The following is a 24,393-nucleotide window of genomic DNA, read 5'->3' on the forward strand; positions in this document are numbered from 1 at the left end:
ACCTTTTGATTCTTCCAGTTCTCAGCTCTAAGCCTTAAAGCGCCACGCAGAAAAGCTGCTACAAAGATAGGGAGGTGGCTAGGCAAGAGTGCTCAGAGAAAAGGGGGAACAATTTAAGGAGAGAAGCCATAAGGAAGAGACCAAGAGAGTCTCTTTCGGGGAAGAGAGGAAGGAGGGGAATCACACAGCAAAGGAAGGGAAAGTGATCAAACCAGTCCAGGACCAGAGAAGGAAAGGCACGCCCCGGGGGGGAGGGGAAAGGGGGGGGGGACAAAATCGACTGCTTTAAGGATATCCCCGCCCCGTGTGGTGACGTAGGATCAAGGCCATCCATGATTGGCTACGGCTGGAGGGCGGGATGGGGTTGCTAGGAGCGGAGGGGATCCGGCGGGCCTCGGCCGCCGGGAGCGCGGAGCCGAGGGAGCGGAGCCGTGGAAGCGGCTCTGCTGGAAGATGGCGAGCTGCTGGGACGCGCGGCCGCCCTGGCGGCCAGGGCGCCTGTCTCTGTGCCTGCTGCTGCTGCCGCCGTTGCTGCTGCTAAGCACGGTCCGGGGGGCGCACATCAAGAAGGCGGAGGCGACGACGACGACGACGGGCGCGGGCGCTGAGGCGGCCGAGGGCCAGTTTGACCGCTACTACCACGATGAGGAGCTGGGCAAGGCGCTGAGGGAGGCGGCGGCCGCGGGGCCGCCCGGCCTGGCGCGCCTCTTCAGCATCGGCCGCTCGGTGGAGGGCCGGCCGCTGTGGGTGCTGCGCCTGACGGCGGGCCTGGGACAGCCAGCTCCTGCCGGGGACGCGGGGCCGGACGCAGCGGGACTGGACGCCGCGGGGCCGCTGCTGCCCGGCCGGCCGCAGGTGAAGCTAGTGGGCAACATGCACGGCGACGAGACCGTGTCGCGCCAGGTGCTGGTCTACCTGGCCCGGGAGCTGGCGTCGGGCTACCGCCGCGGAGACCCGCGCCTCGTCCGCCTGCTCAACACCACCGACGTGTACTTGCTGCCCAGCCTCAACCCCGATGGTTTTGAGCGCGCTCGCGAAGGCGACTGCGGCCTCAGCGACGGCGGCAGCCAGACCGGGGTCAGCGGCCGCGACAACAGCCGTGGCCGCGACCTCAACCGCAGCTTCCCCGATCAGTTCAGCACCGGTGAAACCCCAACCCTGGACGACGTACCCGAGGTGCGCGCCCTCATCGACTGGATCGGCAGGAACAAGTGAGTGTCGCCTTGTCCCCGGTTACCGCCGCCGCAAGGGCAAGAGGCCGGCTCCGACGCACAGTAGGTGCTCAAGCCGTGCCTGTCAGTCTGAGGGATGGGCAGAATGAAGGTAGCCCAGAGACCATGGCCTGGGTGGCGTTGCCTTCTCCTCGGGCTAATAGTCAACAAGCATTGCCCAGAGGGGCTGTCATTTGTTCAGGACATGGCCGGAGGGGAGATCTTTCTAGCATTCTTGTCCCTATCTTTGAAGGATCAAGTATGTGAGGGATGGATGGGACTTTGAGGATCTGTTAGGTCTTGCTCACTCATTTTATAGGTAGCTGTCAATATGGTTATTACTAGAGGCACTCTGCTAAACACTTTCCGTGACTGCATTATCTCCTTTGAGGGTGGCCACAAACGGATGACATTCACATCTTGGTTTTGCATAGGGGAAATTGAGGTTCAGACTGGTTACCTAATTTATATGGTGAGGAGAGTAGCTAGCACTTGACTTGGTGGTTCAATTCCTTGTAACTGCTCTTAAAAGACGGGGGGGAAAGATTACAAACCAGAAATGCAAATGACACACCCCACCAGGGTGTTCCTCTTGATGTTTGACAGGAACTGGTTCTCTTCCAGCCTTTGCTTTGACTCTGTTGCGGTGCATATAGACTTAACTCAAGAACTTGCCCAGACGTGAGAGCCACTTCATTTCTGATGTCAATTGTGCATCTTATTATTAGGCTTGGGCAGAGTAAGTGACTGCCACACATAAACCACACCCTGAGTTCTAAAAATTGAAAAAAAAAAAGAAGCATGAGGATTTTTTTGTTGTGGGTGGTCCTGGGGCTTGAACTCTGGGCGCTGTCCCTCAGCTCTTCAGCTCAAGGCTAGTGCTCTACCACTTGGGCTACAGCGCCACTTCCAGTTTTCTGGTGGTTTATTGGAGATACGAATTTCACGGATTTTCTTGCCCTGGCTGGCTTTGAACCTCGATCCTTAGATCACAGCCTCCTGAGTAGCTAGGATTACAGGTGTGAGCCACAGGCACCTGGCAACAGTAGTTATCTTAACATCTTGAAGATTTTTTGAGTAGCAGGGAAGATAAAGGTAATAATGAACAAAGAAGTTTCTCTAAGGAACATGGAATCATTTCTTCCATTAGACTTTATTCATAAATATAAGATCTACAAAATCCATGGGCCATTGTGACACTTCTAGATTGTTTTTGTCTTCTACCTTCCATTTTACTACTCTTTAGGACTTTTCTGAACTGATCTATCAACCACATGGTTTCCATAACTTGTGTTTGGTTTTCCGTTTTTGCTGCGGGGTGGGGGGGCTGTGTACTCGGGTTTGAACTTAGGGCTTTGTGTTTTCTAGGTAGATGCTCTACCACTTGAACTACTCCTGCAGACCTGCATTTTGTGTTTAAAATGCCAATCGCAACCTCTGCAGCAATTTTTCTCTTCAGTATTAGTTATGCTGTGGCTAAAAAAGGAGAAAATTTTGGTGTAAATCACTTACGGGAGGCCTTAAATTTAAATCTGGAATCAAAAATTCACTGTCTGCTTTATTCCCTCATATCACTATCACTTAGTAATGATGAATTATGCTCTGGTCTTAATTCAGTGATAGGAACTTGTGAAGATTTTCAAAGTTCATGTAGGTCAGTTGGTATTGCCTAGAGAGTTGTTTTGTTTTGTGGTAATGGGTAACCTAATAATACCCAAGCACTTTTTCAGGTACATTCTAAAAAAAAAAAAAAAAAAAAAAAGCAGGTAATTTATATAGGTGAAGAGTGCATCCATCCATACCCTCAACATGGATTCTCTAGTGATTAATAACAAAGGATACTGTTTTGTAAATAAAATTAAGTGCACAGTACACACACAGTTTGAGATTGATGTCTAAGTAATAATTATGGATGGAATATTAAAAACAAGGCTAAGTCGGGCACTGGTAGCTCATGCCTATAATCTACTCAGGAAGCTGAGATCTAAGGATCACAGGTAAAAGCCAGCTCAGGCAGGAAAATCTGTGAGACTCTTCTCCAACTAACCACCAGAAAACTGGAAGTGGAGCTGTGGCTCAAAGTGGTAAAGTGCTTGCCTTGAGCAAAAGAGCTGAGGAAATGTGCCTAGGCCCTGAGTTCAAATCCTATAACCCACAAAATAACACAAAACAACAAAAACAATCCTACAACAAACAAAATAAAACTCCCAAACATTTAGTCCAATGAGAAAACTGACTTTATAGTATATTCTGTAAAGAAAATCATTTGAGTAAATTTCTTTTTTTTTTATTGTAACGTACTGTACAGAGGGGTTACAATTACATGGGCAAGATAATGAGTACATTTCTTATCAAGCATTGCAGCCTCCTCCTTTGTTTACCCTTCACATCCCTTCTGAGCCTCCCCCTGCCCCCAGTAAATTTCTTTTTGAAATTGTTCTTTTTGGTCTGGGAAGGTGGCTCAGTGGTAGAGTGCTTGCCTTGCATGCCCGAGGCCCTGGGTTCAATTCCTCAGCACCAAATAAGCAAAAAGAAAAAAGCTGGAAGTGGAGTTGTGGCTCAAGTGGTAGAGCACTAGCCTTGAGCTGAAGAGCTGAGGGACAGTGCCCAAGCCCAGAGTTCAGACCCCACAACTGGACCCCCCCCCAAAAAAAACCAAACAAAAAACAGAAACTTTTCTTTTTATTTTGGGTATTTTGACACAGGGTCTCATTTTGTAGCCATGGTTGGCCTGGAACTTGCTACCAGGCTTAGGCTGGCTATAAACACAACATTCTCCTGCCTCTGTCTCCTAAGGGCTGAGATTATAGGTGTGTAACACTACACTCAACTTCAGTAATTTGTGTGTGTGTGTGTGTGTGTGTGCACGCGCGCGCTGGTCCTAGGGCTTGAAATGAGGGCCTGGACCCTGTCCCTGAGCTTATTTTGCTCAAAATTAGTACTCTACCACTTGCGTCACAGTTCTACTTCTGCTGTTTTGATAGTAAAATTGGCAATTAAGAGGCTTCCAACATCCTCAGATCTTAGCCTCCTTGAGTAGCTACTGCTGCAGATGTAAACCGCCAGCACCTGGCAATAATTTCTTAATATCTTACTCACCAGACTATGTACTAAAAATGAATTTTTGCTTGGTATGCACCAGACTCTGTGTTCCATACCTAGCATTGAAAAGAAAAAAATAGATTTTTGTTACTTCAAATATGTACGCTTCTAAGATTTATAGCCCCTGACTTTTCCAGTCAAACTGGCAGGCACTCTACCCCTAACCTACACCCCTATTTCCAATCTTTTGGTATATTTATGATGAGTATTATAGTGTTGGAGGTGTGTAAGATTTTTTTTTTGAGATCTAGTATATGTCTACAATTTTCTGAATCTTTGTAATTTTTAGCCATTCTTAATTTTTTAAGTTATCTACAGAGTATTCTAGGAAACATGATAGAGTAAGGAAGATCTTGGGCTAGAGGCATGGCTCAAGTGGTAGAGCACCTGCCTAACAAGTGTAAATCCCCCTGTCTCCTGAGTAAGAATATGGAATATTAGTTATACTAAGGAAGGTTTTTTTATTTTTTATCAGTCAGGGGTCTTGAACTCAGGGTGTGGGCACTGTCTCTAGGCTTTTCTGCTCAAGGCTGGTGGTTCTACCACTTTGAGCCAAAGCTCCACTTCCAGTTTCCTAGTGGTTAATTGGAGATAAGAGTCTCATGAACTTTCCTGCCTGGGCTGGTTTTGAGCCACGATCCTTGGATCTCAGCTTCCTGAGTAGTTAGAATTACATGCATGAGCCACCAGTACCCAGCAAATAAGAAAGATTTAATTGAACTCTACCACCAAATCAATAGTAGACTGCAAATAATTCACCAATCTGAAAAATATTTGCTCAGAACATTTTAATATTTCTAGGGTGGCATTATAAGAAATGTTGATCAAAATTAAAAACAATATTTAGTAGAAAATCTTGGATTTTGAAGTTAAAAGCAATATAAAAGTAGTCTGCTTCATCTAGAATATTCAGGGCTTTTTTTGTTGCTGTTGTCATTGTTCATAATGTATTCTTAGAATCTAGAACAGTGAACAGCACATAGTTGATATTAAAAAAATAGATATTGCTTGGGCTGGGAAGGTGGCTCAGTGGTAGAGCGCTTACCTTGCATGCACGAGGCCCTGGGTTCAATTCCTCAGCACCACATAAGCAAAAAGAAAAAAGCCGGAAGTGGCGCTGTGGCTCAAGTGGTAGAGCGCTAGCCTTGAGCTTAAGAGCTGAGGGACAGTGCCCAGGCCCAGGGTTCAGGTCCCACGACTGGACCCCCCCCCCAAAAAAAAAATAGATATTGCTAAATGGAGTACCTGAACTTGGATCAGCCTTTTTGAAGCTTTCCCAAAGTCAGTGACACAAAAGGTACTTGAATTATTTTAAAACACAAACCAGACAGTAAATTGTTAATAGCTGAACTATGGGGGAGAGGTGGGTAGAGTTAGGAAGTTAGAAAGGGTATGTTGTGATTATTTCTGTGTCATTCTATCCATGTAGTTCTATCGCCTAAGAATGGGCAGCGGGTGTAGGAAATAGGATGACAGTGGGTATGGCCATGATTCCCTAGCATCCTGCTAGAGAAATGAACATTTGTTGAGAAGGAGCTATAAAGTAGTCATTGTGCCCGAAGGTGTTTCTTATATGTTATCTTAGTTTTTATAGCAAGTCTGGGAAACAGTCACATTAATCCCCATTTTACAGAGGGGAGAGAAACTGGAGTTTATTGAGTTTGGAGGCAATAACTTCTGATCTTGGTACTGTTGAGACACAGTTTTGGGAGACTGAATGTTCTCACCCATATTTTCCAGGCTTCAAGCACATACTATTGCCACTATACCAAATGGTATTCTCTGGTGTCCAGAAAGGTGTTAACTATAATTGTTTTAATTTTCAACAACAGTCATCATTGGCTAATTCTTCCTTGTGATGAAGTCTATATTATAAGTAATTTTCATTGTTTGATCTCCTTTGGGCTGGTGCTGATTATGATGCTTAAAATAACATTTTGAATTAAGCATATGATTGATTTAATTTTCTTTCAAACATATAGAATGAAATACTACTTATCAATCCCCTTTAGAATTTTTGAGTTACTTTCAACCACAGAAGCTAGGCAGATGGAAGGAAAACTAGAATATAAAGAGAAAAGTATTTAATCTCTACTTTCACTAATACATTGAACTGTTATGTAAAGGAAAGATGCATAAATAGAATGTATGTTTTTTTTACTACAAAAGGAATCCTTCCATATATCTACATTTACAAATTTGATCACATTATAAATTATTCACTTACAAGTAGAAACAGCTGAGCAACAATGGCTACATCTATAATTCTAGCTACTCAGGAGTGAAGAGCATAGTTCAAAGGCAGCCCAGGCATGAAAATCCATGAGATTCTTATTTCCAATTAACCACCAAAAAAACCGGAAGTGGAGCTGGGGATCAAGTTATAGAGCAGTAGCTCAGAAACAGCAAGGACTGTCAAAAAAAAAAAAAGTATAGATCTGGGGTATAGCTCAGTGGTAGCTACTGTGGGTAGCATGCAAGAGGCTTTGAGTCTGATTCCCAGTACATATGCATGCACATATATGGTCAGGTAAATATCATTTTGTTGGTACTTTGATTTGAACTGGGTCTTGTACTTATTAGACAGTCACTTTACCACTTGAGCCAGCCCTAGCTACATCTTTAATGCTAAAAAGTTCTTAAAATTCCTTGTGGTTAATTTGAAATGTAAAGATGCTTGATTTTTTTCCGTTATTAGGAATTGAACCAAGAGCTTGTTTTCTTTTTTTGTTGCTATTGGTATTAGTTAACTTGTAACAGTCGATAGAATTGTCTTCTAGGTCTGTAAGAGAGATATTTGAATTCATGTATGGGAATAGAGGCTTGAACTCGGTGGTAGAGCACTTGCCTAGCCTTGTGCCAGACCCTGGGCTTCACCCCAGCACTAAAGAAAAAGAAATAAAGATGATCTCATTTATGAAAGGTGGTGTAGAATTTTTAATACCCAATTTTAAGTACTTGATATTAAAATACGTCATTTGATTGTGTTTTCAAAGGTTTGTGCTTTCTGGAAACCTGCATGGTGGCTCCGTGGTAGCAAGCTATCCTTTTGATGATTCACCAGAACATAAGGCCACTGGAGTCTACAGCAAAACCTCAGATGATGAAGTCTTTAAGTACTTAGCAAAGGCTTATGCTTCAAACCACCCCATAATGAAAACTGGCGAGCCTCATTGCCCAGGAGATGAAGACGAAACTTTCAAAGATGGGATCACAAATGGTGCACATTGGTATGATGTGGAAGGTATGCAAAGCACTAAATTAGCTATACTTTCCTCCTTATCTTTTGAAAATTTCAAGCCTACAGTAAAATGAAATAAGATTAAACACTTATGTATCCATTATTTAAATTTCCTCATTGTTAGCGTACCACATACTCCTCACATCCATATACATCTATACCTCCTCCTAAACCATACACAAAATGTTTTGCCAAATTGTTCAAAATAGGCTGTAGATTTCATGACACTTTACCTTTAAGTTCCTTAACATATATTTCTAAGTACAAGGACATTCTTCAGTATAACCATATACAAATATCATAACTGAGGAATCAACAGTAATTCAGTACTACCATCCATCCATCTACCCACCAATCCATCCATCCATCCATCCATCCATTCATCATAGCTAGCTAGCTATCTGCCTGCTGTAACTCACATTTCCCCTCTTTTCTCAAAACATCCTTTGTAACTCCTTTTCTTCAAATCTAGGATCCAGGCATTGTAATTTGACTCTGTTAAGAGTACAGACTAGTTGTCCTATGAAACATTCCATATTGTGGATTTGATGCTTTATTTTTAATTTCTAATTCTGGGCTTGAACTCTAGACCTGGACACTGTCCCTGGGCTCCTTTTGCTCAAGGCTAGTACTGTGCCACTTGAGCCACAGCGCCATTTCTGGCTTTTTTTGTGATTAATTGGAGAATTGACTTTCTTACCTAGGCTGGCTTCAAACCATGATCCTCAGGTCTCAGTTTCTTGAGTAGCTAGAATTATAGGAGTGAGCCACCGATGCCCAGCTTGATATTTTTATATGTTAAGATTCAGGTCTAATTTTCTAGTAAGAACATTACACAGACTGCATCACAATCTTATCAGAAGATATAAAGCCATCTACCCAAGTAGCTAGGATGGGCTGCTTGGTTAATATGTTGATTGCCAACTAGATATCTCCTTTGTATATAAGACACAGTTCCCTTTATATTTTAATCTATGGAGTGATCATGGAAAAATTTTTTTTCAGTATTAGGGTTGAACTCAGGGTCTCATGCCTATTAGACTGGTGCTTTACCAGCTGAGTCATGCCTCCAGCTTTGCTTTTTGCTGATTATTTTGGATATAGAGTCTAGTGAACTTTTCATCCTGGGCTCTCTTTGAACTATGATCTGCCAGATTTCTGCCTCCTGAGTAGCTAGGATTTTAGGCATTAAGTCATTGGTGTCCAGCATATGTGTAGGTGCATATTATATATCTATACAATATATAAATATTATTTATATAAGTACATATGTATGTGTTTATGTCTATTATACATATATGTGTGTGTGTATATATATATATATATATATATATATACATATTTTGTTGTTGTTGGTGGTGGTGGTGGTCCTAGGACTTGAACTCTGGGCCTGGGTGCTGTCCCTCAGCTTTTCAGCTCAAGGCAAGCACTCTACCACTTGAGCCACAGTGCCACTTCCAGTTTTCTGAGTGGTTTATTGGAGATAAGAGTCTCATGGATTTTTCCTGCCCAGGCTGGCTTTGAACTGCAATCCTCAGATCTCAGCTTCCTGAGTAGCTAGGATTACAGACATGAGCCACTGGCACCTGGCTTGTATTTATATTTTTTTAAGAAAACATTTGCTGTTTTAGTCATTCTCCCTCTGAGTAGATAAAACTCACTTCAGGGGTTCTTGAAAGCTAGGCAAGAACTCTTACCACGGAGCTGCATTCCCAGTCAAACCATTTTAGCTATTGTGTGTGTGTGTGTGTTTATGTGTGTGTGTGTATTTGTGTGTATATGTGTGTGTGTGCACATGTGCGCCAGTTCGTGGGCTTGAACTTAGGGCCTGAGCGGTGTGTGTGTGTGTGTGTGTGTGTGTGTGTGTGTGTGTGTGTGTGTGTGTGTGTGTGTGTGTGTGTGTGTGTGTGTGTGTGTGTGTGTGCGCGCGCGCATGCGCCAGTTCTTAGGCTTGAACTTAGGGCCTGAGCACTGTTTCTGAGCTTAAAGGCTAGTGCTCTACTTCCATTTTTCTGATTAATCTGAGATAAAGAGAGAATCTTTCAGACTTTCCTGCCCTGGCTGGCTTTGAAATGTAGTCCTCAGATCTCAGCCTCCGGAATAGCTAGGATTTCAGGTGTGAGCCACTAGTGCCTGGCTAAAGTACTATTTATTATTTTACTTTTTATTTTTTTGGTGCTTGTCCTGGGCTTGAACTCAGGACCTAGGCACTATCTCTGCATTTTTATGCTCAAGGCTAGTGCTCTACCACTTGAACCACAGCTCTACTTCCAGCTTTTTTGGTGTTTCTAATTGGAGATAAGAGTCTTATGGACATTCCTGCCTGCGCTAACTTCGAACTGCAGTACTCAGATCTCAGCCTCTTAAACAGCTAGGATTACAGACATGAACCACCAGCATCCAGCTAAAATATTTTTAAAAGAATTCTTTTTTTTTTTTAAAGAATTCTTAAAGTAATCTTGAATTACTTATCTTTCCTTTTTAAATGTTATAAAAACAGCTATTGTTCTTTTAAACTTTTCAGTTTAAGTAATAACTCTTTTAAAGTACAAACTTAGACTATTAAGAATAAAACAAAAGCCGGTGCCGGTGGCTCACGCCTGTAATGCTAGCTATTGAGGAGGCTGAGATCTGAGGGTCACGGTTCAAAGCCAGCCTGGGCAGGAAAGTCCATGAGACTCTTATCTCCAATAAATCACTAGAAAACCAGAAGTGGTGCTGTGGCTTAAGCAGTAGAGCACTCACCTTGAGCTGAAGAGCACAGGGTTAGTGCCCAAGCCCCACGACTGACCAAAAAAAAGAATAAAACAAACGAGGGTCAGGCAGGCTGAGATTTAAGGATCATAGTTTAAAGTCAGCCTGGGTATAAAATCTGTAAGACTCTTACCTCCAATTAACCAGCAAACTGCCAGATTAGAAGTGTGGCTCATGTGGTAGAACATCAGCCTTGAGCAGAAGTGCAGGGCTCTTAATTTAAACCTCAATACTGAAATATACACAAAAATAGAGACAAATCAGAAGGATCAAGGTTTGAAGCCATCTCTGGCAAAAAGTTAGCAAGATCTCATCTCAACCAATGAACCAAGTATTGCTGTCTGAGGCCAGCTCCAGTCAAAAATGCAAACGCCTAGCAAGTATGAGATTTTGATCAACTCCAATGTTTCCAATGCATAGTGACACACACCTGTAATTCTAGCATTCAGGAGCCCATGACAAGAGAATCATAGTTTGAGGCCAACTGGGCTATATATCTGGACTCTCAAAATTAAAAAAAAAAATCTTAAAAGCAGATCTTGTATATACATTTTTCTGATTTGGGGAGGGGAAGGGAAATAATAAAATGTTAAACAAGGATACAGGTTGACCCATTGTAACAATGAGGTGTAAAAGACACTATGTTGAAAACGAACTTTACAATTTTGCAAACTGGGGGGAGGAGGGGAGGAGAGGGAAGGGAATGGTAGAGGAAAAATGGAGGGAGTAACAGTGCTCAACACAAAATGTACTCATTACCTTACTCATGTAACTGTAACCCCTCTGTATAGCATCTTTACAATTATATATATGTATACACACACACACACATATATAAAATAAGCAGAAGAAGCAAGTCAACCTATGGAAAAGTCATTAGTACAAACATTTTCTCTTAGAGTCTTTCTATAGTGAAATGCCTTTGGTCTTCCTTACCATATTGTGGCAATGTTATGTTATCTTGTTATGACTAGTCCTAAGAAATGTCTAAGAAATTTGTGCCTTTATTTAAACTTTTGAATTACTTGTTGACTTATGCCAAGTATATAAAAAGTGAGTCCCAAGTTTGAGGATTTAGTAACTCCTAGATTTCCTGATCCTGTTCTAGATTCTGTCTTTGTTTCTTGCTCTAATCAAGCTTTCATTTGGAATATTTAGAAGCCAAATTTCCCCATAACAGAGGTAATTTGAAAACCATTGCTTAAAAAATAATAAACTAGATAAGGGACATACTTTAATATATAAACTTTACATTTCAATCTGAACTGATAGTTTTGTGAGTCAGTTAAGTTACTTCATTCATTTGAGATGAAATTGTTTAGATAGTAGGTTGGCAAATAAGGTACATTTTTGGAAAAAAATCTAAAAAGTTAGAAAATAATCCCTAATTGATCATTGAATGAAGAATAGAAATCTACTGATATATCTATATATGATATATCAGTAGATATATCTATATATGATATATCAGTAGATATATCCATATATATCTACTGATATCTATATATTTATATATATATAGTCAGTCGTAGGACTTGAACTCTGGGCCTGGGCACTGTCCCTGAGCTCTTCAGCTTAAGGTGAGAGCTCTACCACTTGAGCTACAGCATCACTTCTGGTCTTCTGGTGGTTGATTGGAGATAAGAATATCACAGACTTTCCCACCCAGGCTGGCTTTGAATGGTAATCCTCAGAGCTCAGCCTCCTGAGTAGCTAGGATTACAGGTGTGAGCCACCAGGCACCTGGCCAGAAATCTACTGTTTTCAAAATAAATATCCTGCCTTCACAGAAAGTGAGAAGTACTCTAAGGCACAAAATATTTAAACTAGTTATTAGATTTTTATGATTCTTCAGACATATAAAGAAACCATATTGTGACTTCGGTTTCTGTTGTTTTTATGAGGACCACTTTCTTGTTTTAGGCTGGAGAGTAAGGACTGTTTTATGTTATTTCTGTAATAGCTAGTTTCTCTTCATACCTTAGCAATTTCACAGGGTTTCTTCTTAAAAAGGAAGCTGTGAGGGTTTTAGTCATTTCCACAGAGCAAAGTCATTTTGTTTACTTTCTGCAGGACTGCAGTGAGCTATTATGACACCTTGTGACTTGGCTTGAATTCAGACTTGGATGTCCTGGACTGATTTTATTGATACTCTCTATGATGTGTTTAGGAATGCTAGCTCTAAGAACTACAGACTTTTAGAATTGAAAATGAATATAAGGCTAGATATAGATTGAATCCAATCCTTCTGTTCTTATAGAAATTCAAGGCTCTAGAGAGGAATAACTTATGCAACTTAATTATTCATTTAGCAAACATTTAGTGAGTACCTGCCATATCCCATATTCTGTATTAGGTCATGGGGACACAATAAGAAAAAAAAAAGAGTTCCTGTTTATAATGATCACACATGATCCACCTCTACTTTCTCTGCCAGAGTTGACTCAGGACATTTACCTGCCTGTGTAGGTGCCTTTCTTCTCTCAACATGTCTTCCAAATTTGTAGGATCATTTAAGGAATAACTAACCTAGTGAAGCCTGTGAATAGTCTTGCTCATCAGCTACAGACTGGTTACTATAAGTTTCAGTAGGACTTGTTTTGTTTTGTTTTTTTTTTTGTTCCAGACTAAGACTTGAACTGAGGGCCTGGGATCTATTCCTGAGCTTTTTCACTCAAGGCTAGTGTTCTACCACTTGAGCCACAGCTCCACTTCTGGCTATTCTAGTAGTTAATAGGAAAGAAGAGTCTCACAGAATTTCTTGCCCAGGCTGGCTTCGAACTGCAGTTCTCAGATATCAGCCTCCCTAGTAGCTAGGATTATAGGCATGAGCCACTGATACCTGGCATAGACTTTTCTTTTTTTCTGTTGGTTATGGGGCTTGAACTCTGGGCCTGGCCACTATCCCTCAGCTCTTCAGCTCAAGGTGAGTACTGTACCACTTTGAGCTACAGTACCACTTCCTGTTTTCTGAGTGGTTTATTGGAGATAAGAGCCTTACAGAGTTTCCTGCCTGGACTGGCTTTGAACTGTGAACCTCAGATCTCAGCCTTCTGAGTAGTAGCTAGGATTATAGGCATAAGCCACTTACGTCCAGCTAGACTTTTCATTTTTAAGAACTGCCTTCTGCAACATTTATGAAAGGTCAAGCGACCCAAGTTAATATATAATTGAAATTAATGGGCCAAAAATCACAGTTGTGTGTAAGTTTTATAAGTTTTCTTAGGCAAAGTATCATTACATTTTCTTTCCTGCAGATAGAAGGGCATTGGAAGGCAGCGTAATATAATGGCTGAGAGTAGAGGTTTGGAATCCTACTAGTATGGATTTCCATCTCAATTCTGTCTTGTCTTTTCTCTGTGCATGTGTGTGCAAGTGTGTGTAAGAGAAATGTACTTATGTAAATAAGGGTAAATACTGTATTTTATCTGCCTGATGCTAAGGTGAGAACTACCTTAAGCACTTAGTTCAGTATTGGTCACTATAGCTAACAGCTCTTATCTCTGCTAGTGTTTGGACTTTATGAACTCAGGGACTTTTGTGTTATCTGCTTTTCTATTTCCAGCACATAGAAGCATTCCAGGTGTATAGAAGGTAAGCAATAAAACTTTTTTTTCCCCCCTTGCTGGGCACGTGTCTGTAATACCAACACTGGGGAAGCTGAGGCAGGAGGAGCATAAGGTTAAAGTTAGCCCAGGCTACAAAGCAATTTTCAGGCCATATTGGGCAAGGACTATATAGTAAAATCTTGTTTCTTTAAAAACTGAATTCTTGCCATCTGAAAAATGAATACATAATTATAAACCTATTCTTCCTAGGAAAAAAGTAGTTCCTACTCGGACAAAATAAACTTACTCTGCTAGTAGATCCTAGATCTGAGCATTTTTCTTATAGGGCTAAGGATCATGAACCAGGACCTTATATATGCTAGGCAAGTGCTCTACCAATTAAACTATATTCTCAGCCATATTTTTCAACCTTTTTTTCCTTCACTAGTGACTACTAATATGAAATACTTTCTAGTTGTTTATATGCAGTTCATGTATGTATACAACTAAAATAATTTCATGAAATCATATTTAACTTTTAAGATGTTCTGGTGGTATTTCTTTTGCTTGTTTATTTATTTAGAGCCAGTACTGGGACTTGAACTTGGGCCTGGACTCTGTCCCTGTGCATTTTGCTCAAGGCTAGTGCTCTACCTCTTGAGCTCCAGTTCTAGCATTTTGTGGTTAACTGGAGATAAGAGTCTCATATAGACTTTTCCTGCCAGAGCTGGCTTCAACCACAATTCTCAGATCTCAGCCTCCTGAGTAGCTAGGATTACAGGCATGAGCCACTGGTGCCTGGCTCTTTCATTTAAAAAAAAAAAAGTGTATCTGAACTCACTAATTGACATCACAACACACTATGATAGAATGGTAGCATTTATTTATTTTCAAATAATAAGTAGGAACAAAACACCTTACAAGTTCCATGTGCTAACTTGTTTTTTTCCTGGCTTGTGTATGCCTCAATCATTTCCAGGGAAGGAACTGAATCACAATGTATCTTAGATTGTCTTCCCTATAATTTGAATGAGTATTATAATAGGAAGTTAGAAATACAATTGTTGGCTGGGTGTAATGCCTCATGCCTATAATCCTACTACTGAGGAGGAAAACATTGGGAGGATTGTGGTTTGAGTCCAGCCTGGACACAAAGTTCTCTAGATCCCATCTCAACTGAAAATGCTGGGCATAGTGGTATGTGTGTGTCTGTCCTAGCTACATGGGAATGTAAATGAACTGAAGTCCAGGCCCACTCCTGGGCAGAAAGTGAAACCCTATAGGGTCTTCTATTTTTACTGGTCTCACATTTTAGTAGGATCTAGTCTAAACTTCAGAGTTTGACTCAGCCTACATTTCTGGCCTCATCTCTTATCTCTCCTGTACCACTGATGACTTATCCTTCCTCCAGCACCTGAACCTGACAGTAGTAGGGCTACTGTCTGTCGAGATTGTTTTCTTCTAGGTTAGCTGTGACTCCTCTGAAGCTTCTTCTGTGATAATGGCCACTCTCCTGCCTTCCCAGAGCTTTTTGTTTTTATCATTCGTATAATGCCCACCCATTTGGCTTGGACAGAGTGGTGTGATTAATTTCGGAGTTACACTGATGTAAAATGCATTAGAGGGTACAGAGTCTTAGGGAAAATGAGACTAGGGAGGCTTTTTTACAGTTGTGGAATGAGATTGTTTTTGGAGACAAGGGCTTTATCTGCTGGGACACATGAAGACCAAAAAGGAAAATGAAAGGTATAAGAAATCATGCAGGAACTGCAGGGTTGACCACTGATTGAATGTCAAGGAGATATGGCCTGGAGAATTTTGGGCCTGCATAAGTGAGAAAAATAGTAATGGAGAAAACTTTGGAGGGGGATGTGTGTGTATGTTCTTTTGGTGGGAGAAAAGTGAAAATTGGGGGTAGTTCCTGATATCAAAACTACTCATTGGGAATTTAGGAACTGGAGCCTGGATGAGAAGTCAGTATGAGAAGGAGACTTAGAAGATGTGAGACAAGTGGACAAAGTTTAGGGCAGAGTACAAGATTTCCAAGGTTGAACTGATACTGCTTCCTGGCACATTTTAATTGTGTGGAGCCAGAAATTCAAGTATATAAGTGAACAGATGGGTAGTTTCTCACCTTCTCATGCCTCCAAAGTGAAGGCACATCTGGCATTTTGTACCAGGATGTTTTCTTTAAGGAGTGCTGATGATTTAAATACTAATTCGCAGCGTGTTTGTGTTTTAAGGGTACAACTGATAATCAAAAGTGCCTTGCAAAGTGCTTTTGGTCTCCTCTAATCTTGTACATTAAAGAATGGGTTCAGTTGCTTCCCTCCTTCTTCTTTCCCTTTTTTATTTAAATTAGAATGTTGTTTGATTTTTTTTTTAAAAGGAAAGCCAAAAAGGTGAAATCATGCTCAGCAGGATATTAACTTTTGGTTCTACTTGAGTTAAGCATTTGCTCTAGTAAACTGAAATATAAAGCTAATATAAAATCTGACATTTAGAAGCTGCACACTCTAGTACTTTGTAATGTGATAATAGCTCCTGGAAGGTTGAAAATTAAACACTGATATTAAGAGTTTGACCCCCCAGTGCTTCAGAACTGAGACGTGTTCACCCCTCCCCTTTTTTTGTTAACTCAGGAGATAGAAAAGGGGAAATGCAGTTAGAGAGCTGTGTAGAGGTATTGTTGACTAACTTAGAACTGACACCAGACACAGGACTGTGTAATTTAGCTTTAGCTCTATCATATCATTAGCAAATATATATCTAGTAGGAGTGGTAAAGGAAGTGATTTTCATAAGATAAGTTGCTCCAAATACAAAGACTACTATAGTTAAGATTTGGTCAGTTTGAATTTAAATACTGGGAATGGGTGGGATTTTTAAAAGGGTATCCTCTCCTTCCTTTTTTATTGATGTGCTTTAGTTTTTCCGTTTCATTTTGTGTGTGTGTGCATGTGTATAAGCATCTTGTTCATTACCTTTTTTTTTTTTTTCTGCCAGTCCTGAGGCTTGAACTCAGGGTCTGGGTGCTGTCCCTGAGCTACTTTTGTTCAAGGCTTAGCACTCTACCACTTGAGCCACAGCTCCACTTCTGGCTTTTTTTTTTTTTTTGCTTATGTGGTGCTGAGTAATCGAACCCAGGGCCTCATGTGCATGCAAGACAAGCACTCTACCATTAAGCCACATTCTCAGCCCCTCATTAACTTTATAAAATATCTCAGGGAGTGTAGAATTATCACTTACTCCTTGGCTGTCTATAAAAAAATTAGCTGAAGATAGAATTGTGGGAATTTCGCACTGTCTTTTGAAATACAGAGTTATACTCCCTTATCTGCACTTTTGCTTCCCCTGGCTTTAGGTACCTATGATCAACCATGGCTTGAAAGTTCCAATCATAAACAATTCATAAACTGTAAATTGTGCACTATTCTGAGTGGCATGAGGAATTCCTGTATTGTCCTGCTCAGTACATGAACCGTATCCATGCTATATATGCTACCTTCCTGATAGTCTCCATTTAAGATGTCTGTCCAGATATTGCAATGCTTGGGTTCATATAACCCTCCCACAGTAGCCCAGGGCTTCATCATGTCATCTTACAGCAACACAAAAAGAAGGGTAAATACAGTGTAATTAGATGTTTGCAGCAACCACATTCACATAACTTTTATTACTGTATATTGTTCTAATTATTCTATTTTATTATTGTTAATCTCTTACCCTGCCTGATTAATAAATTGATTTAGACTTTGTCTTCAGTGTGTATATACAGGAGAAAGCATAGTATATATAGGGCTTGATTTTATCCTTGATTCAGGCATTTGTTCCAGTTCTTGGAACAATTAAGGGGGGTCTACTGTAATTTTACACTGTAAATTTAAATATACCATGGAATTGCTTATCCATATTCCTATACTCTTATACTTTCTTTCTTTCTTTCTTTGGGTCCGATCATGGGACCTGAGCTCTTCAGCTCAAGGCTAGCGCTCTACCTATTGAGCCACAGCGCCACTTCCAGCTTTTTTCTTTTTGCTTATGTGGTACTGAGGAATGGAACCCAGGGCCTCAGGCATGCAAGGCAAGCGCTCTACCACTGAGCCACCTTCCCAGCCCCTATACTCTTATACTTTCTATACTCCTAGACTTTCTTATAAAAATTGTCATTCTGACCGGGAGCCTGGCTCAAATGGTTGAGTATTTGCCTAGCAAACACTAGACTCCATATTAAAAAAAAAGTAGCTTTTCTGTAAGAGGTTAATAGGATTCTTGTATAATACTTGAATAATTGGGCTGACAAGGCAATTTTAATAAAAGCTTTTAAGTCTTACGTAAACTGAAGGCTGAGCTACTTTTTTCTTTTCCTACTGGTTTTCTGCTTGAGACAAAAGAATAAATCAGTATCTGTTGGTGTGTGTGTGTGTGTGTGTGTGTGTGTGTGTGTGCTGATACTGTGGTTTGAAGTAAGTACCTGAGCACTGATACTTTTTTCACTCCTGGCTTTCTGCTTGAGACAAAAGAATAAATCAGTATCTTGTGTGTGTGTGTGTGTGTGTGTGTGTGTGTGCATACACGCGCGCACGCGCGCGCATGCACGCACGCATGCACGCACACATCCTGGTACTGTAGCTAGAAGTAAGGACCTGAGCACTGATACTTTTTTCATTCCTGGTTAGGACTCTACCATTTGAGTCAAAAATAGCTCTATTTCTGGCTTGTTGGTGATTCATTGGAAATAAGAGTGTCACAAACTTTATTGCCTGGGCTGGCTTAGAACCAAAATCCTCAGATATCAGCCTCCTGAGTAGCTAGGATTACAGGCATGAGCTATTAGCACCCTGGCTTCATGCACTTTAAGGTATGCAATACATTCTTTTTTTTTTTTTTGGTCATCATGGGGCTTGAATTTTGGGCATGGGCGCTGTCCCTGTGCTCTTCAGCTCAAGGCAAGAGCTCTACCACTTGAGCCACAGTGCCACTTCTGGTTTTCTAGTGGTTTATTGGAGATAAGAGTCTTTTTTTTTTTTTTTTGTCGGTCGTGGGGCTTGAACTCTGGGCCTGGGCGTTGTCCCTTAGCTCTTCAGCTCAAGGCGAGCGCTCTACCCCTTGATCTACAGCGCCACTTCCGGTTTTCTGGTGGTTTATTGGAGATAGGAGTCTCACAGTCTCTCCTGCCCGGGCTGGCTTTGAACCGCGATCCTCAGATCTCAGCCTCCTGAGTAGCTAGGATTACAGGCGTGAGCCACCAGCGCCCGGCGGAGATAAGAGTCTTATGGACTTTCCTGCCTGCGCTAGCTTTGAAGTGCGATCCTCAGATCTCAGCCTCCTGAGTAGCTAGGATTACAGGTGCGAGACACCAGCCTGGCTGCAATACATTCTTATCCAGGAACAATCCCCTACTACTGTTTTTACTATAATGATCTTGCTTTAAAGAGAAAGGATCTTAATAAATTCAACCCTATAGTCGAATGCTTGCAGGGTGCTGGTGGCTCACTCCTGTAATCCTAGCTACTCAGAAGGCTGAGATCTGAGAATCCAGGTTCAAAGCCAGCCCTGGCTGGAAAGTCTGTGAGATTCTTATCTCCAGTTAATTACCCAAAGCTAGAAATGGAGCTGTGGCTCTACTATTTGTAGAGTGCTAGCCCTAATCCTGTCCCACACACAAAAATAAATTTTAAAAAGTATGCACATGAAGATTAGTTTTGAGACAAATAGATTGGAAGAATTTAATGGACTTGAGTAGTAGGTTCTCTGATCAGAAGATTTAGCCACCCATAACTATTAGTATTGGCATTGACCACTATTCGTTGTAGCACAGGACAGATTCTAATGATTATTCTTGAATCTTGTTCTTTGAAATTGGTAAACGGATGAAGATATAGTAGATTTCATTGCACATTGGATTCATTTTTTTCTGAGCATAAAAAACTCTGGATTGGAAAGGAAGTTTAAAACAAAGTGTGACTAAGTATATTAGTATTTAAAGCCCTTGGGGGGCTGGGAAGGTGGCTCAGTGGTAGAGTGCTTGCCTTGCATGCATGAGGCCCTGGGTTCGATTCCTCAGTACTACATAAGCAGAAAAAGCCAGAAGTAGGGCTGTGGCTCAAGTGGTAGAATGCTAGCCTTGAGCTGAAGAGCTGAGGGACAATGCCCATGCCCACAGTTCAGGCCCCATGGCTGACTAAATAAATAAATAAATAAAACAAATAAACAAAAAAACTAAAGCCCTTAGAGACTGAGAAAGGATCTCAAGTTCAGCCCAGCCAGGGCTACTTAGTATGTAGAACTTAGTGAGATTCTGTTTCAAAACCAAACCAACAAAACATTAAGAAGACAAATCAAACCTTACCAAATGTACATTTTAAATTAAAAAAAAAACGTGTTTTTTTTTGGCACAGGAGATTGAACTCAAAGTCTTGTGCATGCAACATAAGCACTCTACCATTGAATTACATCCTCAAAATGTCTTTTTTTTTTTTTTAAGTCAGGTTTGTAGCCCAAGATGGCCTTAAATTCATAATCCTCCTGCTTTAGTTTCCTGACTGCTAGGAATGCTGAGATTATAGGTGTGTGCTACCATACCTGGCAAAATGTGGATGTACCATTTCACTTTGTCAGTTCCCTGTGAGAATGGAAGACAGTGGTTTTCAAGGGAATGTATGTACAGGAAGCGGGGAAGATTTGCAAATTTGAGTAGCATTAAGGAAATAAATTTACAGAGCTCCAGTGCCTATATTTACTCCTTCCTAAAATTAGTGTGCCTGAGAAACACGCTTGCTGTTGAGGTTCCCTCATATCCTTTCCTTCCACTTGGCTGAAGGCTGGCATACGCTCATGCCATCTGAATTTATTAATGTTTTACCACTTTAAGAGAATGTATAAACCTTATCACCATGCCCTTTATCATCCCCTTTTATATTGTACTTTTCATACATATAATATCTCTATGCACTGAAAACTCACCAGCAGATTTTTACTTTGAATTATCTACAGAATTTAAGAAGAGAAAGACAGTTTCTTTTCTTTTTTTTCTTTCTTCTTTACAGTGCTAGGGATCCAACACATGGCCCTTTACATGCTAGGCCAGCACTACCATGAGCTACACTCTTCAGCCCTTGTGTTTTTGACACCAGGCCTTACTGTGTAGCCCAGGCTTGCCTAGAACTCCATATGTACCTATGCTGTTCTCTAACTTGATAGACTGTTGCCTCTACCTTCTTAGTTTGAGATTACAGGCATGCACTACCACACCAGCCTAAATGTATTATATTTACTAGATACTTACTATGTTGTTTACTAGATACTTATTATGTTGTGGTTTTCACTCATTCATTGATGTTGGGAGGTTTCTCTCTGGTATTATTTCTCTTTTGCTGAAGAACTTTAATAATTTCTGTTAAGGCAAGTCTGATTGCAGTGGATTCTTGCAGCTTTCCCTCACTGAATGTCTATTTTTTCCTTGTTCTTGAAGGGTATTATTATTGTTGTTGTTTTTGGTCAGTCATGGGGCTTGAATTCAGGGCTTGAGCACTGTCTCTGAACTTTTTTGCTCAAAGCTAGCACTCTACAACCTTGAGCCACAGTGCTACTTCCAGTTTTCTGGTGGTTAATTAGAGATAAGAGTCTCAAGGACTTTCCTGCCAGAGCTGATTTCTAACTGTGATCCTCAGATCTCAGCCTCCTAAGTAGCTAGGATTAAAGGCATGAGCCACAGGTGCCTGACCTGAAGAGTATTTTTACTGGATCTAAAACTCTGGGTTATGGATTGACAGCCTTTAGTTGTGTTTGTTTGCTTTTTCTAATACTGCAAAAATGTGCCATTTCTTGCCTCCATGGTTTCTGCTGAGAAACTGTCATTCTACCCCCGCACCCCCTCTGCCCCACCTATGCATTGTTTTTCTCAGCTTTCAAACATTTTTTTCGTTGTCTTTTGATTTTTTTAATTTACTCATTTACTGAGATGGTTTCTTGCTGTGTACCCATGCTGGCCTTGAACTGGTGATTTTCTTGTCTCAGCTGCCTTTCCCCCTCCCCTTGATTGTTGAGATTATAAGTGTATACCACTACCATTGTGGCTTAAGAAAGTTTTAAATTGTTTATTTTTCAGTTATGAAATTTCCAGTTTATTATTTCCATGTGGTCTGTTTAATTTCATTTTAAGAATGTTTAATATTCTTTGGAGCGTAAGTATAACAAAGATTAGTTAGATGATTCTAATATGTGGATTATCTTGAACTTGATATTACTCAACTCTTTTCCTAGTTGAGATTTTTACTTCTTTGAATGTCAAATAATTCTGAATTACATTCTGGACTTGTTTTTAGCTCTGCTTGGATTTTAAAAGAATATATATATATATATATTATTGTTTTTATAAAAGTAATGTATAGAGGGGTTACAGTTACATAAGTCAGATAATGAGTACATTTCTGTTTTGGAAGAAGTCACCCCTTCCTTTACTCTCTCCTAGTTTTTCCGTCCCATCCCCACCCACAAGTTGTCTAGTTCATTTTCCACATAGTATCTAGTGAGTACCACTGCTGCATTTGTTCACATTTGGTTCCACTCTTTCTGTGCTTCCTCTTACACATCCAAAGACAGATAAACAAACAATACAAAAGGTAAAGAAAACATAAACAGCAACAAAGAAATAAAAAACCTCTTGTTTCCATTTCTTAGAGATCATTTTTAAAAATAATTTTTATTAAGTGACTATATAAATTTCTGACTATATAAATTTCACAAATTTCACAGTATTATGTGATAGTGATACTTAAAGTCACAAACATTTTAACCTTCACAAGGCAAATTGTCATTATTATAGTCTATAATGTTTATGAATTCTATGAGCTTTGACAATACAACTATCTTCCACATTGAGTAATATGTACATTTCTTTCCTTTTGCTTAGTGTAAGCTGTTCCCTCTTTCCCTTTCATTCTTCCCCCCCCCCCCCGCATTGCTGCCCTTGAATTGCTTAGTTCCTTTTCATCAATGTTGGAGATCATTTTGATAAATATTATTTTATATGATCATATGCACATAGTTATTGAGTCTTTGTTATCCTATCCTAAGAATATTTTCCTTTGGTCTCACTGTGTGAATGTCTAGAAACCTGTATAATTCCTCATATCCTATTGTATTTTTTTTTGTCTTATACCATCCAGAGTGTTTACCTGCAGATTTTTTTTCACTTGTAGATTTATAGACATATTCTATAAGGGAATACCATATAACCTATGTTTCTTTGTGTCTTTTCCCAGTCTTTCCATTTCCTTACAAATGGTTTATTATCATTCTTTCTGATGGAAGAATAAAATGCCATTGTGTATATACCACATTTTCTTGATCTGCTCTTATTCTGAACATTTTGAATCTTTTTTTTTTTTTTTGGTCTGGTCGTGGGGCCTGAACTCTGGGCCTGGGTGCTGTCCCTCAGCTCTTCAGCTCAAGGCTAGCGCTCTACCACTTGAGCCACAGCGCCACTTCCGGCTTTTTTCTTTCTGCTTATGTGGTGCTGAGGAATTGAACCCAGGGCCTCGAGCATGCAAGGCAAGCGCTCTACCACTGAGCCACCTTCCCAGCCCCAACATTTTGAATCTTATGTTGAGTTTTGGCCAGGTGCCAGTGGCTCATGCCTAGCTGTTCAGGAGGCTGAGATCTGAGAATCATGGTTCAGAGCCAGCCTGGGCAGAAAAGTCCAATAAACTACTCAGAAAAAGCCGAAAGTGGAGGTCTGGCTCAAATGGTAGAGCACTTGCTTCGAGCATAAAAATGCTCAGGGTTAACACTCAGTCTGAGTTCAAGCCTTAGGGCTGGCAAAAAAAAAAAAAAGAGAGAGATTTGAGTTTTGTTAAGCTGTCTTATCTTGTCTTTGTGTCCACTTGGGTCCATCCCCTGTAATTCCCATATATAACCCAAGGCTTCTTGCATGCTAGGCAAGTACACCATCACTGAGCTACAGCCTAGATCCTGAGTCTTATTTAAATAAATTTTATTTAAAAAAAATTTTAGTTAATTTTAGCAGGGAATGACCTAGTTTGATTCAGCCACAGGTTTTGACTTGCTCCTGTGGTGTTTGATTGCTGTTTTCAAAGCTTTTGTGGTAGTGTTGAAATCTGACCTGTGTGTGTATCATTCAGGTGCCAGTGTAGGAATCAGGCAGTGGCTGCTCTGAAGTTTGTTTCTTAGTGGTTTGGGATACTGTCTCTCTCTCTCCCTCTTTCTCTTTCTCTTTTTCTTTCTTTCTCTCTCTCTCTCTCTCTCTCTCTCACACACACACACACACACGGTTCAGGAGTGAGCTGGGACTTTACATGACAGCTTTAAGTGATTCTTTTTGTAAGTTTCTTCAGGTGTACAACATCACCAAGTTCTCTGGCTCCCAGGATTTCCCAAAAGAAATGATAAATCTGGATATAAAAGATATGCTTTCATGGGAAAGAAGGGATGTGTACTATCATTAGTCATCAGGAAAATACAAGTTAAAACCACAGTGAGACACCACTACTCACCCACTAGACTGTTCAAAATTT

General features: G+C 40.7%; 1 protein-coding gene across 1 annotated transcript in view; it reads left to right on the forward strand.

Moving 5' to 3' along the window:
• The first annotated feature begins 413 nt into the window (after positions 1-413).
• Positions 414-24,393, forward strand: part of Cpd (carboxypeptidase D) — a 78,404-nt gene continuing 54,424 nt past the window's right edge. The window contains exons 1-2 of the mRNA XM_013016298.1: positions 414-1,211; positions 7,310-7,557. Of these exons, the coding sequence (XP_012871752.1) occupies positions 454-1,211; positions 7,310-7,557 (1,006 nt within the window). The 5' untranslated portion in view covers positions 414-453. The remainder of the gene's footprint in view (positions 1,212-7,309; positions 7,558-24,393) is intronic.

Source organism: Dipodomys ordii, unplaced genomic scaffold (genome assembly GCF_000151885.1).
Source record: "Dipodomys ordii isolate 6190 unplaced genomic scaffold, Dord_2.0 Scaffold31, whole genome shotgun sequence".
Classification (NCBI taxonomy): Eukaryota; Metazoa; Chordata; class Mammalia; order Rodentia; family Heteromyidae; genus Dipodomys; species Dipodomys ordii.